General features: G+C 47.3%; 1 protein-coding gene across 1 annotated transcript in view; it reads right to left on the bottom strand.

The window, feature by feature from the left end:
• The window catches only part of RHPN2 (rhophilin Rho GTPase binding protein 2), a 50,136-nt gene extending 44,106 nt beyond the window's left edge, over window positions 1-6,030 (bottom strand). The window contains exon 1 of the mRNA XM_074369844.1: window positions 5,873-6,030. Within this exon, the coding sequence (XP_074225945.1) occupies window positions 5,873-5,938 (66 nt within the window). The 5' untranslated portion in view covers window positions 5,939-6,030. The remainder of the gene's footprint in view (window positions 1-5,872) is intronic.
• Window positions 6,031-14,310: the final 8,280 nt, after the last annotated feature.

Below are 14,310 nucleotides of genomic sequence, written 5' to 3'. Positions count from 1 at the left end.
ACAATCACCAAAATTTCCAGGAGTCAAATGTATTTCCAGACTCAGCTAATGACATGTTTATTTCAACTGGTAGGATGTATTCACCAATAGTTTACTGTCTTTACCTAGAACGTGGGTGGTTGGGTGTGTAGGGGCGGAGGGGGGGGACTGGTATACGTGCATGATTTTATTCGCCTCTGTAATTACCCTTTTTACTATTTATGTTACTGTCCTAATACAATAATATTGGAGAAAAAGAGACACTTTCTGAAGTTGCTTTTGATCATTTGCTGTTTTCTCCTCTTAGAATCCAATCGAAACTTGGGATTTTCTGAGGCACACAGCCATGGTGAGCTCTGCAGGTCTGACTAGGACAGCCAGATGGCCCTGCATCTCTCCCTGTCTCTGGCAGGAGACCTGGCCCCGGCCAGCACCTCTTGCTGCCCGCTCTGCCAGGCACTCAGTCTGACACCCAGTTTGGCTTAGCTGCACCTGCAGTTCCACTGTCCTCTGTGGCCACCTCCAATGTAGCCTTTGTGTCACGAGACTCCAGTACCTGAGCCAAAGGAGGAAGTGGTGATCACTCTAAAGCCAATGCCCAGGATCATCAGGTGGTGTCTTGGAATCTGTCCAAATTGCCCCAGGAAGCAAGGGACATTTACAGAGTTACAGCTCATCACACTGACTCTCCTCTGAGTCACCTGAAAATTCTGCTTCTGCCAGGGGACCCCCTCCTGGCCAGGATCCAGCAACGCGCACCGGTGTTTGTGCGACACGCCCTCTGGGTCGCTGGTGTGTACCAGTGCAGCTGGGCAGACCCTCATCAAGGCCACGATCAGCCTGGATCCAGCCTGGGCTTCAGGACCTGCCTCAGACCATGGTGGGGTAGGGGGTGGGTAGGAAGCAGCATCACAAACCTTCACCCCTCTGCCTCCCTCCCCACTCTCCTACCTGGGAAAGGATTAAAGGCTCCAAGGGGATGTGTCCAAACACCTGAAGAGACATCATCACGGCCCAGTAAAGTTGGAGCTGATGCACCCCCATGACCCACACTGTGTTCCTCGGACTCAGCCCAGCAGAACGCTTCCCCCTACACAAGTGTGCTTATGTATGATGCTACCATGAAAGTACACCCCACTAAGATGAATGGTGCAGAGAAGAACCTAAGATGAGCCTTTGGATTAAAAAAAAAAAAAGAATTCTTCTCCTTCCTTCTCTGCTGGAGCCTTGAGGAAATCCAGAGTAAACAGGGGCCATAAACCAGGACACGGTGAACCTTGGGGCCCTGTCTAGCCTGGAAGCTTCTGTGAACAAGAAACAACTTCTCCTCCAGCTCTTGAGTAAAAACAATAGAGCTAAATTCATTTTGGGTCATTAGCGTTCCCAGAGGATGAAGAGGCAGATAAGGTCCCACAATGCTGCACTTTGTAACCACTCTCTTCTTCCACATACTGCTAAGACCTTTCAACAGCCCCGGGAACATCTTTCTCGAGCTTTTCTCTGGCTGGTTTTCTTTTGGCCAAGAACAAGTTTTCCTGTGGGTTTTAGGACTACAGACCCCGGAGAGCCCCGGAGACGGGACCAGCTCTCAGGATGCAGTGTCTTGGAAACTTCTATTACTCTGTGTTAACAATAGGCCAGAACACACATTCTTCCAAGACTTTCATTTAGGAGGACTGTAAAAATCTGTTTGGGAAAAAGAAGCTCCACTTCCACTGGTCATTCTTTTAAGAAAGTAATTTATTATTTAATTATTCTTATATAGCTGTACCTCTATTTAAACATATTAATGTAAAGAAAGAAAAGTGAGAAGCCAGAGAAGAGAGAAACTTATTGCGACAGACCAGAAAGTATTCTGCACTTTTTGTTTGTTTTTAATTCAGAGATCCCCTCAGGCTGCTAGCTCAGGAGGCCGGGATCTGAGCTGAGGGTGTCCGTGCCTGACCTGGGGTCAAATTGAGTCTGTGTCCTTGGACTCAGTAAAGCCATGTCATATCCCACACATCCCCCAAAAGACCCTAATTTGCCAGGGGGCTTCCCTCTCTGCCAATGATTGTCTTACACATTCAGGGTCCAGGACCAGCAGGTAGAGTGGACTTTTGGGAAATTAGTCTTCATTTTGTGTGCAAGTCTCACAAAACAGACTTGAAGCTCTGAATATGGACCATGGAACCCTCTACTTTCTGCTCTCTGGACTAAATCTAAGAAGCTGATTCTTATTCAAGCATGGCCTGAGCTATCCAACTCCCAGCACTGCTTGGCACCCCAACAAATGAGGCCTGCCATGAACTGCCACAGAAGCCAGGGTCAAGTGTGCCCAGAACGTGACAGCAGTCAGGCTCAGAGCTGTCATTCAGTAAATGCTTTCTGAATGAATGGAGCAGAATGGCACATTCAAGAGAAGAGGAAGCCAGGGGATATATAGCTCGTGGTAGAGCGCATGCTTAGCATGCATGAGGTCCTGGGTTCAAACCCCAATACCTCCTCTAAAAATAAATAAACAAAACTAATCATCGCCCTCCCCTGCTCAAAAGAAAAAAGAAAAAAGAGAGAGGAGGAAGGGGAGGCAAGGTAGGATAAAGAGAACAAGATGAAGGAGAAACTTGACTTTAGTGGAAATTAATTTGGTCCTGTAAATGTGTGTAAAATCCTCAAGATAAGATGGAGTTGGGGGGAAGGAGGGGAGAACCGCCTTAGGAGCAGTTGTCTGATGACCCGATTACATCTCCAGTCTGGGGTCCTCACTCACTGCCCCTGGTTGGCTCATCCAGCTAATATGTGCCCCAGCTGTTTCCAATCCTGGCCTCCAGGGACCTCTCCACACAGCTTGCTCTCTCTCCCTGAATCTTCAAACCCTGCCCCCCACAACTTCTTCACTTTCAGCTTTAAAAAGGCTCTAGACCTCCCTTATCATTCGAAACAAACCTGCCTTCTTCTCTCCTCTACCCGCATCCCCCTTCTAGTAACTATCTGCTCTGCCCTTCTCCCCACCCCCCACCTCATCACAAAGACTTTTGTCTCCAATTCTCCACCTCCTAAAGGACTAAATCCAGTATTTTCCAGGGCTCTTTTGACTTATCAGCCTCTCCTCTCCACTAAAATGGCTTTCTTGCCTCAGCTGCCTTGACACTGTCACTCTCCTGGTTTCCCTCCCATCTCTGCCTGTCCCTTCAGTGGAGGTATTATTTCCCTCTGTTTTGGGTCCTTTTTCACAACATCCCACTGCCTCCCACACTGATGTCCCCACTAAAGCTGCATCTCCAGCCAGGGAACTCTCGTGGCTGCCAGGTCTACGGAGTGGACTCTCTCCACCGGGACCACTACTCATATGTCTCTTGGGGGCCTCAAATCCACTGCCCCCGACACCAGTCTCCTGGTTCCTCAACCCCTGTGAAGCGCTGACCCTCTACCCAGACCCCTAAGGCAGACGTTTTGGGCTCCTGTCCCGCAGCATCTTCCCCCACCATATCTTGTCCGTTAGTACTTTCCACCCCCACTTAGCTCAGGCTCTCATCATTCCACTTTCCCCACTGGAATCCCTGCCTCCATCTAGTCTGGACCCCTGGTTTGAGTTAGGGGCTGCAAGCTGGTGGAAAGGATGAGTGATGAGGCTGTACTTTACATAACCAACTGAAAAGTCATCAGTGGTCGGTATCAGAGTAGGGCGGAGACAATGAGGATTAGAGGGGGATAAACCCTCCCCATTCCTCCCTGCCTGGCTCCACCACTGCCTCTTCCCCATCCTCCACCCGCTGACCACTCAGTTGTCAAAGTCGTCTTTCTGTGACATAAATCTCACATGTCTGGTCCTGCATTAAACATTTTTATGGATCTCTGGGTTCCCTTCCCATGCACCCAGAATGCATGACCCCTGAACAGCCTAGTTCCCATTTACACCTCCACACCCCAGAGAGTTCACTCACAGGTGCTCACAATCCCATGCCTTCACCTATGCTGTTCTCTCTACCCAAAGTGTTCTTCCTCCCCCTTTTCACCTGTGTAACGTCTACCTTTCTTTCATTCAAGAAGCACTTGTTTTAGGACAAACTGGCTTAGATCACAGATCAGGGAGGGTTCCACATCAACACCTTCTACTAACCTTGCACAAAGAACATTCTTTGGACTAGTATGACATAGCACAATGATCATTACCAGGTCTCGTTTTCAAAAGAGGTATTATTTCTAATTGCAAACCAGTGATTCATCTTATTTTGCACCCATTATTCTCTTATCTACCACCAGAGAACCTGCACCTTAAAAACACTTAGCTTTGAATCCTTTCACAGCTTCGTTGCCATCCACTTTCCTTCCTATGCAGATCCTGCCCTGGAAAACCTGTTTCAGAAGACTAGGGAACATAACCCTTGCAGGTGTTCACTATGTCTTCTGCCCCTCCCTCTGTCATTTCCCCCAGATGTTGCTGGAGGTCCAGATCTCCACTCTTCAGAGGACAAACAATTCAGGGAGGAAATGAAATCCCAGAGAGAGGGAGCAACTTGCTGGAGGCTACAAAGCAATTTTGTGGGAGTGGCAATCAGGCTCTGAGGCCCTAGGGCTGAGATCAGGGATTCCCAGGCCTGGCCTCCTTCTGCAATTCTATGGCCTGTGATCCTCTGTCCCAAATGCCACATATAATTAGAAGTAATCCTGTAATTCCATGATGACATGTTTTAACTTAACTATACCTTAAAACTACTCTTTTTTTTTTTTTTTAATGCTGAAAGCAATTTAACCGAAAAGATTTTTTCCAACTCTGTCCTCACCTGTTTCCAGCGTCCCCGCTTGCCTGTCCCCTGGGGCCACTGCCCCACACCAGAGAGCAAAAGTCCAAAGGCAGCGTCAAGGGAGAAGGAGGAAGATGTCAAGGGAGAAGGAGGAAGATGCCAAGTGCATTCACCAACCGGATCTTTAGGCTTGGAACAATTAAGAATTGATTGTTCTGTGGGAAAGAGTTTCACTTCCCTGTTTATAATTACGCACTCTGCCGACCGTCATATATAAAAAAACAATTTCTCAACCCACCCAGTCAAGCCTGGCCAAGTTCCAAAGGCTATTTTTAGACTCACAGGGACCCATAAGGAGAAAGGATAGGTGTCACGGTGACCCCAGGCTCAAAAGCATCTTTGTAGCCCAGGCCTTACCACCTGTGGGCATCCTAGCAACCCCGCTCCATGGATTGGGGTCGCTTTTGAGGGACAGAGCTGAAGACTTGTTACCCCTTGGGAGGGAGCCCACGCTATGTGCCAAGCTCCCGCGGAGCCCGCACTCCCCGTAGATCTCCAACAATCGGATAAATCCGCTTTAGCTTGAAGTGGAGAAGCGGCGAGACCGCGGCCCTTGCGTCTGTGGCGCGCACGCCCTCCTGGGTGACTTGGGGCAGAGAAGGAGGCGACGCCTGAGGTGGCCTCCTACCCTCTAAAAAGTAAAAGAGGCGAACACTAGAAGTATTCTAGAGTCAAAGGGGGAACGCCAACCCTCCTGGGGGTGTTCCTTCTATTTCCACGCGCCCCAGCCAAGCGCTCGGGTGGAAGATGGGCTCAGGTCCCCCACACGCCGCGAGGCCGAGGGCTCCAGAGCGCTAGAAACGGATCCCTTCCCCAGGGGCGCGGGACGGCCGGCGGGAGCGACCCCAAGCACCCCCTCCTGGCCCCATCCTCCGCCGACACCTGCGCGGGGCAGCTCCAGGCGCCCTCCTCCCCGCCCCGGAAGTCACCTGCTCTCGGGCGCCGGGTGCACTGCGGGCGCGCCCCTCACCCCGAGCCTCCGCCCCGCGCGCCCCTGGCCAGTACGCCCCCTCCCCCTCCAGGCCTGGTCGACCCCAGCCACGCGTTCCACAGCCCGGGGGGAAAAGGTCTGGAGCCCGCAGACTTCCAGCCCGCCCAAAGCTGCCCACCTTCCGAAAGTAGCCGTCGCTCTCCTCCAGCGGCTGGGGAGCCGCGGGCAGCAGTGTATCGGTCATGCTAGTTGCGCGGGCGCGGGGCACTGACTGAAGCTCAGTGGCGCGCCAGCCCTTGAGGGAGCCCGGCCCCGCCCCCGTCCCGCCCCGTCCGCGCGACCGCCCCTCCAGCCACGCCTGAGGACAGGCTCCAAGCCCTGGAGACCCGGAGGGGCCCACGGAGACCATGCCTCCGGCCCCGCCCCGGCCCCGGATTGGTTTCCCGCAGCCGGCGCCCCAGGCGAGTTTGGCCCAGCGGAGTGCGGGAGACCCCGGGTTCGTCGCCCGCTCTCCCCGCGCCTCAGGCTCTTAATCTGGGTGTCGTTGCAATCTCAGTCCGCTGGCGCCGGAGCGGGCCGGGGGTCTCTGCGGCTGCAGCGAGGCCCGGATTGGGGACCGGGCCCTCGTCTGGACCCTTGACGGTAAATGCGTGCGCGGGTGAAGTCGCGGCTCCTCAACAGAGGAACGCGGACCCCGATGGGACAGTGACCAGACCTGACGCCACATCGGGGATGCGGCGGGAGCGCTGGGCCCTAGGCGGAGCGGTCAGGAACAGCTTCTCGCCGAAAGGGACCCCGGGGCCGGGTCGGGGACGCTGAGGGAGAGTTGGCTGCGCTACCTATGGCCTCGGCGGGTGACTCAGTCCGGTTGGCGCGGCGATCTACCCCCTGTCCCCCAACTCGCCCGCTGCAGAGACTAAGCGGGTCCGCTGGGGGTCACCGATGGCGAGGGAAGAGAAGCCCACCCAAGGAGGGATCCCCGGAAGGCGTTTCGTGCCCAACAGACGCGGCGAATGTCCTTGAGCACGTTTCTTAACCACTTGAAATCTTAGTTTTCTCTACTGCAGAATCGGGCCGGATCGCCCTCTCTCGAGGTGGTGGAAGGTATTGCAACAAAGTGGGTTATAAACCCTTAGCTGCGTTTTAGGGACGCAGATAGCTTAGGAGCGAAGGAGGACTCCTAGAAACAGGGATCGCACCGCCCTCTCTCCTACTCCCAGCTGATCAGTGGACTTCGAGGGCAGAAGTCTGGCAGACAGGAGGCTGAGACTGTGCTGCTGGAGCGGGAAGCCCCCCAGCTCTCGGGCCCACGCCCCTCCTGGCCGCTGTCCTGCAGTTCCTACCCCCTCCCCAACCAAGGGACGCCTTTGAGCTGCAACGGCTGAGTACGGCAGTGGCGGTAGATGCCACAGGTAGATAGATAACACAACACTGCTTTCAAAACAAGCCAAGCGTTTCCTTCTCTTATTTAAAAAAAAATGTAATATATTAATGAGTTTTTGGCAAATTCCAACAGGCTTTTACCATTAGCATAATTTTGTGTTTTACAATTAAGTTACAATTACATCTGTAATTTTGTATAGCATTCATTGGTTAACAATAAAGTGACAAAAGCTCATGCAAAAAAAAAAAGTTACCTTTGGAGTGTTGGAGAGTTTAAAATAAACGGTGACAACAACCAAGCAAATGTCAAACAAACAAACACGAAAAACTAGTCATTTCTATGTGCCAGCTCTGAGATGCTGCACAAGAAAAGGCGTTTTCTGGGAAGCCTGTTTTAATGCTGAGAAATCTGAACTGTCTTAACCAGCCCGGTGCTGGAACAGGTGTTTGGGGAACTCTGTGGTAGCTGCAGAAACTTCCCTTGTCTCTTAGGGTGGGAAGTGAGTATCAAGTTAATTTCAGCATTGTCTGTCAAGCTATAATTAATCTGCTCCCCTCCCCACTCTGGGATTTAAAAACAACTGCTTCTGTTTCAGGGATCTTGGGGTGTTGGGTCACTCTATTACATTTATAAAACAACAACAACGACTACTACTACTACTAAAGTTATCACTAATAGAACCTCTACTCTAGCCAAAAAGTTTACAGATATTCTGTTTCATTCTCACGACCCTTCTGCAAGTAAAAGGATTAAATAATCTCCGTTTGACAAGTGAGAAGACTAGTGAAGTAACGTGAAGTGGTTAAGGGCACACTCCCCATTAGTGGCTGAGATAGGTTTTTAGTTCAGGGCTGCTGACTCCGATCACTCCCTACCGCCTTCAGATTTGTGTCATCTCCTTCTACTACCTTGAAGCTCCAATCGTCTTTATAATTTATCATATAAACTTGTCACTTGTACTATTATTGTCTTACTGGCCTCCTTTAAAATTACTCATTTTATTTAAACAAACTTTATTTTAAAAGATAACTGTCATAACCACAAGGGGAAAACCAGCAGTATTTTGCCTTATAGGGAGAGACACATTTAAGTAAATATAATGAGAACCAAAATCTGCTAATTAATCTAGCCCAACCCTTTTGCCTTCTGAGGGCTGCTTCTTTTATTAAAAAAGAATAAGAGCAAGAAAAGAACATATGGTGGTAAAAACACACCAGTCCACCCTGAGACTATCTCCTGGGTGTCTTCCAAGAAAAAGAAGTGCTTCTCTATGCATCCCAGCAGGCATCTCCTGGCCACGTAAGCATTCTGCGTGTCACTCCTTGGGGCTGGGTAGGACCAGACATCTCAAGACATTCTCATGGCTCCTAGGCCTGACCCCATATCTCTGATCCTGCTGTGATCAGGAAATGAGAGCTGCTGCTGCTGACCCAGCAGGAGAGTAACATCTAACCTCCTATTTGTTAACCAGTTGGTGGTATGTGTCACAAGAACTGCCAATGAGTCCTTGTGTTCCTAACAAAAGAGTTGAGTTGGATGGGAATTTCTGAGATAGGCAAAGGTTAAAATCTCAACTGCAAACAACTATTTTGTCAAGTCCTTGTTTTACCATCTGGCAGAGGCCAATAGTTGACTGTTCAGGGACTCAGTTTCTCCAAGTAAAATGCAAATCTCTCCTCCTAAGACCTGCTTGGTGACAAAAGGAGCACTGGGATTTTCTTGGAGGGCAGTCTGACCTACATCCTCTCTTGGAGAATCTGATGAAATCTGCCAAGTTAGAAGTAGAAATCACACGGTAATAAAATTCATTGTGAATAAAATTCATAATGTGTGAATACAAGTGAATAAAATTCATTGTAAATGTAGATCCAGTTTTACAATTTTTATGAAAAAATTCTTAGAAATTTTTAAGACTGACTTGAGAAAACCACACCAGGTTTTACTACTGAGTCACCTTGGCCAGATCCTTTTAATCCCTGTGGCCTCAGTTTCCCCAGCTCTGAAATATGGTCTTATGCAGGGCAGTAGTTTATTGCATACTCACTCTATACCAGTCACTATACTATGTACTTTGCATGCATGATCTCAGTCAGTCCACCACCCTGTGAAGTGGGTACTTTATCATCCCCATTTTACAGAGGAAGACACTGTGGCTCAGAGGTCACCAGTCTGGTAAGTTAGGCTGCCTGGTGCTACACCACGCACTATGCTACACTACACTGTTCTCTGTGATTTAAGAGGATTTAAATCCTTTGTGATTTATTTTGGCATATTGGGAAGTGATTATGGATTAAAAAGAAATGAGTGACAGAATGGCAAAAAATACCAAAAGAATGTGGGACAACCAGAAGCTCATACATTACATGTGGGAGTGTAAACTGGTACCACCACTTTGGAAAACTGTTCGGCATTTTCTACTAAAGAGGAATATGTGCATAACTTATGATCTAGCAAGTCCAAGTCTAGGTAGATACCCAACAGAAATGCGTACATCTGTCCTCCATAAAACATGTACAAGAATATTCATAGCTACACTTTTCAAAATAGCCCTTAGGGAGAAACTACTCAAATGCCCATCAGCTTTAGAATGGATAAGTAACTCACAAAAATATTGTTGAGCTGAAGAAGCCAAACAAAATACAGTATGATTCCATTTTATTATAAAGGACAAAATAGATAAATTTAATCTGTTCTGGGATTATTGCTTCTGGGAGTCTGGAAAATTTCTATTTCTTGATCTACCTGTTGTTATATGGGTGTGTTCACTTTGTGAAAATGCACAGAACTGTGTGCTTATGATTTGTGCATTTGTCTGTACATATGCTGTATTTCAATAAGAATATTCAGTGGGGAAAAAAATGAGTGACTGATTCACAAGCATACAGAGCAGTTTTTTTTTCATTTTCATATTTTTTTCATTAAAGGTTATTATTATTATAAGATATTGAGCATAGTTACCTGTGCTATACAGATGAAACTTTCTTAAAATCTATTTTTATACATAGTGGCTAACATTTGTAAATCTCAAACTCCCAAATTTATCCCTTCCCACCCCTTTTCCCCAGTAACCATGATTGTTTACTAAGTCTGTGAGTCTGTTTCTGTTCCCAGTAATCATAAGATTGTTTACTAAGTCTGCAAGTCTGTTTCTGTTTTGTAGATGAGTTCATAGTGTCCTTTTTCTTTTTTTCAGATTCCACATATGAGTGATATCATACGGTATTTTTCATTCTCTTTCTGGCTTACTTCATTTAGAATTATGATCTCTAGGTCCATCCATGTTGTTGCAAATGGCATTATTTTATTCTTTTTTATGGCAGAGTAGTATTCCATTATATAAATATGCCACAACTTCTTTATCCAATCATCTGTCGATGAACATTTAGGTTGCTTCCATGTCTTGGCTATTGTGTAATCAAAACTACAATGAGGTATCACCTCACACCTGTCAGACTTTTATTCAAAAGTCCATGAATGATAAATTCTGGAGAGGGAGTGGAGAAAAGGGAACCCTCCTACACTGCTAGTAGGACTGTAGTTTGGTGCAGCCATCATGGAAAACAGTATGGAGATTCCTCAACAAACTAAAAATAGACTTACCATATGATCCAGCAATCACACTTCTGGGTATATATCCGGAGGGAACTCTAATGTGAAAAGACACACAATGTTGATAGCAGCACTATATACAATAGCCAAGATATAGAGCAGTTTTCTTTGTATGTCATGAATAACCATCCCACTGCCAACACTCATGTGTGGACCATGAGGAAGAAATTACTCCCTGCCCAGGTTATTCAGCTCATTTTCCTATGTGCAGTTTCCTGATAAGATCCTGACATTTGTGCTTTCTTACTTGTCTGAGTAAGGAAGGAAGTGTATATGGTATTAATGCTTCTACAGCTTTGCATAAAAACGCATTGTTTGTAGGTTCCTGATGCCAAGAATCGGGAGCATTGGGTACGTAAGTGACAAGGGTTGCAGATGAAGCACCCAGTCGCTCCTTCTGAAGACCAGAAAGATTGGTTATTACTGTTTCACCAAATGCTGTGGTTGTCAGAAATCCAGTTAAATAAACTTTCAGTAATAAATTTATTGTTTTTTTGCTTGCCTCTTTAGTAGCAATAAGCTGTAAGAAAATTAGTTGGAGGTAGTTTATAAATAAAATCATGGAGCTTCATGATTTGTCTATGTGTATGGACTAGCCCCCAACCTTCTTTACTTTCAATATCTACATTTATTCCCACTGACAGTTGATAGTCAAAGGATGATGCTGGGTCCCTGCAGGGCTTCAAGAAACAAAGATGGATGCTTTCCCTTTTGTACTTAAAATTTCTCAAGGAAGGAAAGGGGCTAATACATACAAAAACCTTTAAAATGAAAACTAAGACACAGACAAAAAGTGTTTTGGAAACAATACCAGGGAGGTAGCTAAAAATAAAAATTCAAATGGTACAATGCTGTATACATGTATCTCTCTTACCCTGATTTCCTTTGATCAGTGGCAACAACTGTTATCACTTTCTTTGGGGAGTTCAATTCAGATATATTACAGCATATTTGTGGATGTACTGTATCCCTATGTTGTAGACATAATGGCCACAATATATTTGGCAATTTATGTTTTCTTTTAATATAAATGGCAACACCCTGTGTACTCTGTCTCCTCTGATTTTGCTCATTTAACAGCATATGTTGGCGATCATTCTCCATCAGCATTTTTAAATGCTTTATAGTTTTCTATCATCTATGTCATTCCAGTTACCTATTGATGTTAACAAACTACCCCAAATCTTAATGGGTCCAAACAAGAACAATCATTTTATTATTATCACTCATGGTTCCAGAGGTGACTGAACTCAGCTAGGGGGTTCTTGCTTGTGGTCTATGCAGTCATAGTCAGATGGTTGTTAGAAAAGGAGTCATTTTGGGTGTGTGTGTGTGTGTTTAACTTAATTTAATTTATTTATTTAAAATTTTTTGTTGAGGGGGCATGTGATTTATTTATTTATTTTTCCAGGAGATACTGGGGATTGAACCCAGGACCTTGTGCATGCTAATTAAGCACTCTACCACTTGAGCTATACCCTCCCAAGAATGGAGTCATTTTGAGTCTTCCTTGCTTACGTGTCTGGTGATTGATACTGATTGTTAACCGGAACCTTGGCTGGGTCATGGGCTGGAATGCCCACACATAGCCTCTCCTCATGGCCTAGGCTTCCGCACAGAATGGAGGCTGGGTCCATCAAGGGCCAGCATCCCAAGAAACAGAAAGTTGAAGCTACCAGTTTCTTAAAGGTTGGGTGTGGGCAATGTTATATTATCACTTTCACTGTATTCTTTTGGTCAAGCAGTCATGGAGCCTAGGTTCAAGGGGGGGAGACATGGACTCCACTTTTCAATGGGAGACCTGCCAAAAGCTTCTAGGCTGTGTTTTTAAAATAACTTTTTTTTTTTTTTAAAGTCATGGACAATGACTTACTCAATCAGTTATTCATTCTTTTCTTCAAAATTATTTGAGTGCTTACTACATTCCAAGCACTGTTCTAAGCTCTGATACAGCAAAAAAAGAAAAAAAACTCCAAATCTGTCTACTTGGAGCTTACATTCCAATGGGGAAAGACAATAGACCTAATAAGTAAACCAAATTATGGAAGGTGTTCAGTGTTGCAGAAAATGTATCTTAGGGTAATATGAAATACATAAAACAAAAATTTAAAATACACATTTTAACATATAAAATATATAGTAGAGTAAGGGTTGGTTTTTTTCTTTTTTTTTTTTTTCCCCTTCTTTTCACAAGCAAAATGGTAAATACCTTTGTGAGTGTTTATTAATGCATTCTGTGGGTGTGGGCCTGGCAGAGCTAAGGCCTCCTAAGAAGGCCTCGGGCTACAAAGGCCCCATGTCGGTCACAGGCAGAGCGAAAACAGCCTAGCCTGGAGGAGGGAGCAGGGACGTGGTCCAGACCGCTCCGCGGTTTTACAGAGAGAAGGTGGGCCCGGAGAGCCAAGGGCACTTGGCTGAGTCACATCGCTGGAGGAGCCGCTCAGGGTCAGCGGGCACCCGAGGCCTCGCCAGTGATGCGGCGCCGCGTCGCAGCCCAGAGCCCCCGGCCGGCGAAGCCCCGGGGAGCTGGGCGCTCCGGACCCTCTCGTCTGGAAGCGGAGCCCAGGCGGGTCAGGGATCCCTCCTTCCGGGGACTGGGGTCTCCAGCGCTTGGGCCTGGACCCCCGCCCGGTCCCCGCCCATCCCTCCCACCCTCTGGCCCCACCCCTCCCCCGCCGGGTCCCGCTCCAGGGCCCAGCGCACGGATCTTAAGGGTTGTTTTAAAAATAGAGTTAGAGAAGTCTTCACTAAGAAAGTAACCTTTGAACAGAGACATGAAAGAGGTGAGGCAATGAGTCAAGCGCGTGGTATCTGGGAGGGGGGGGTGTGTGGGAGAGAAACATTTCAAGCAGAGGGAGCAGTGAATGCAAAGGCCCTGAGGCCAGAGTGTGCTTGATTCTGATTCAGGAGGCCTGGGGGATGGGTAAGAGGGCCGTTTTAACAACATCCTCACGCAGACTTCTAACTCACGTTTTGAAAACCTGGGCTTAGGGTCTGGTTTTCATTTCAGCCTCACCTCTTACTAGCTGAGTTTCATTTCTCTCTTCTCTAAGAAGGAGGTTTGGGGTAGGATAACGGCGCCCCATTTGACAGAAGTTTGTTTCTTTAGGTTCAATAAGGCGGCCCTCAGCGTCACTAACCCCACCTCACTTCACTTTTTGCTTTTCTGCTTGCTTTTTCTCTTTTTCTTTCTCTTTCCAATTTTCTTTCCGTTTTTCTCTGTATTCCTGTTTTCCTCTCGCTCCCCCAACCCCTTTCTCCCCTCCTTTTCTTTTAATCTCTTCTTCCTTTATTTTTCTCCTTGATCAAGTGTTGTCCCAAGCTGCCTTCACCATGGCCATCAGGGTTCTCGTGTCTGTGAATAATCCTTTCAGAGGTCTGGAAGGGGACTCCGCTTATGTAAACCTAAGGGTGATATATACAGAGTGTGTGTGTGTGTGCGCGGGCGCGTGTGTATGCGCGCGCGCGCGCTCCTGCCCAGGTTCGCCTTCCATAAGACGAGTTTGAGAACCTCCAGGCGCAGAACCGAGGCGAGAGGCTTGCCGGGCTAGGTGAGCGTGTTCCGAAATCTCACGCTTAGAGCGTCTTCGGTTCGCGGAGAAGAAAGAGCGAAAGAGATTTGG

This window comes from Camelus bactrianus, chromosome 9 (genome assembly GCF_048773025.1).
Source record: "Camelus bactrianus isolate YW-2024 breed Bactrian camel chromosome 9, ASM4877302v1, whole genome shotgun sequence".
Classification (NCBI taxonomy): domain Eukaryota; kingdom Metazoa; phylum Chordata; class Mammalia; order Artiodactyla; family Camelidae; genus Camelus; species Camelus bactrianus.
This window is presented reverse-complemented; position numbering and strand designations above follow the sequence as displayed.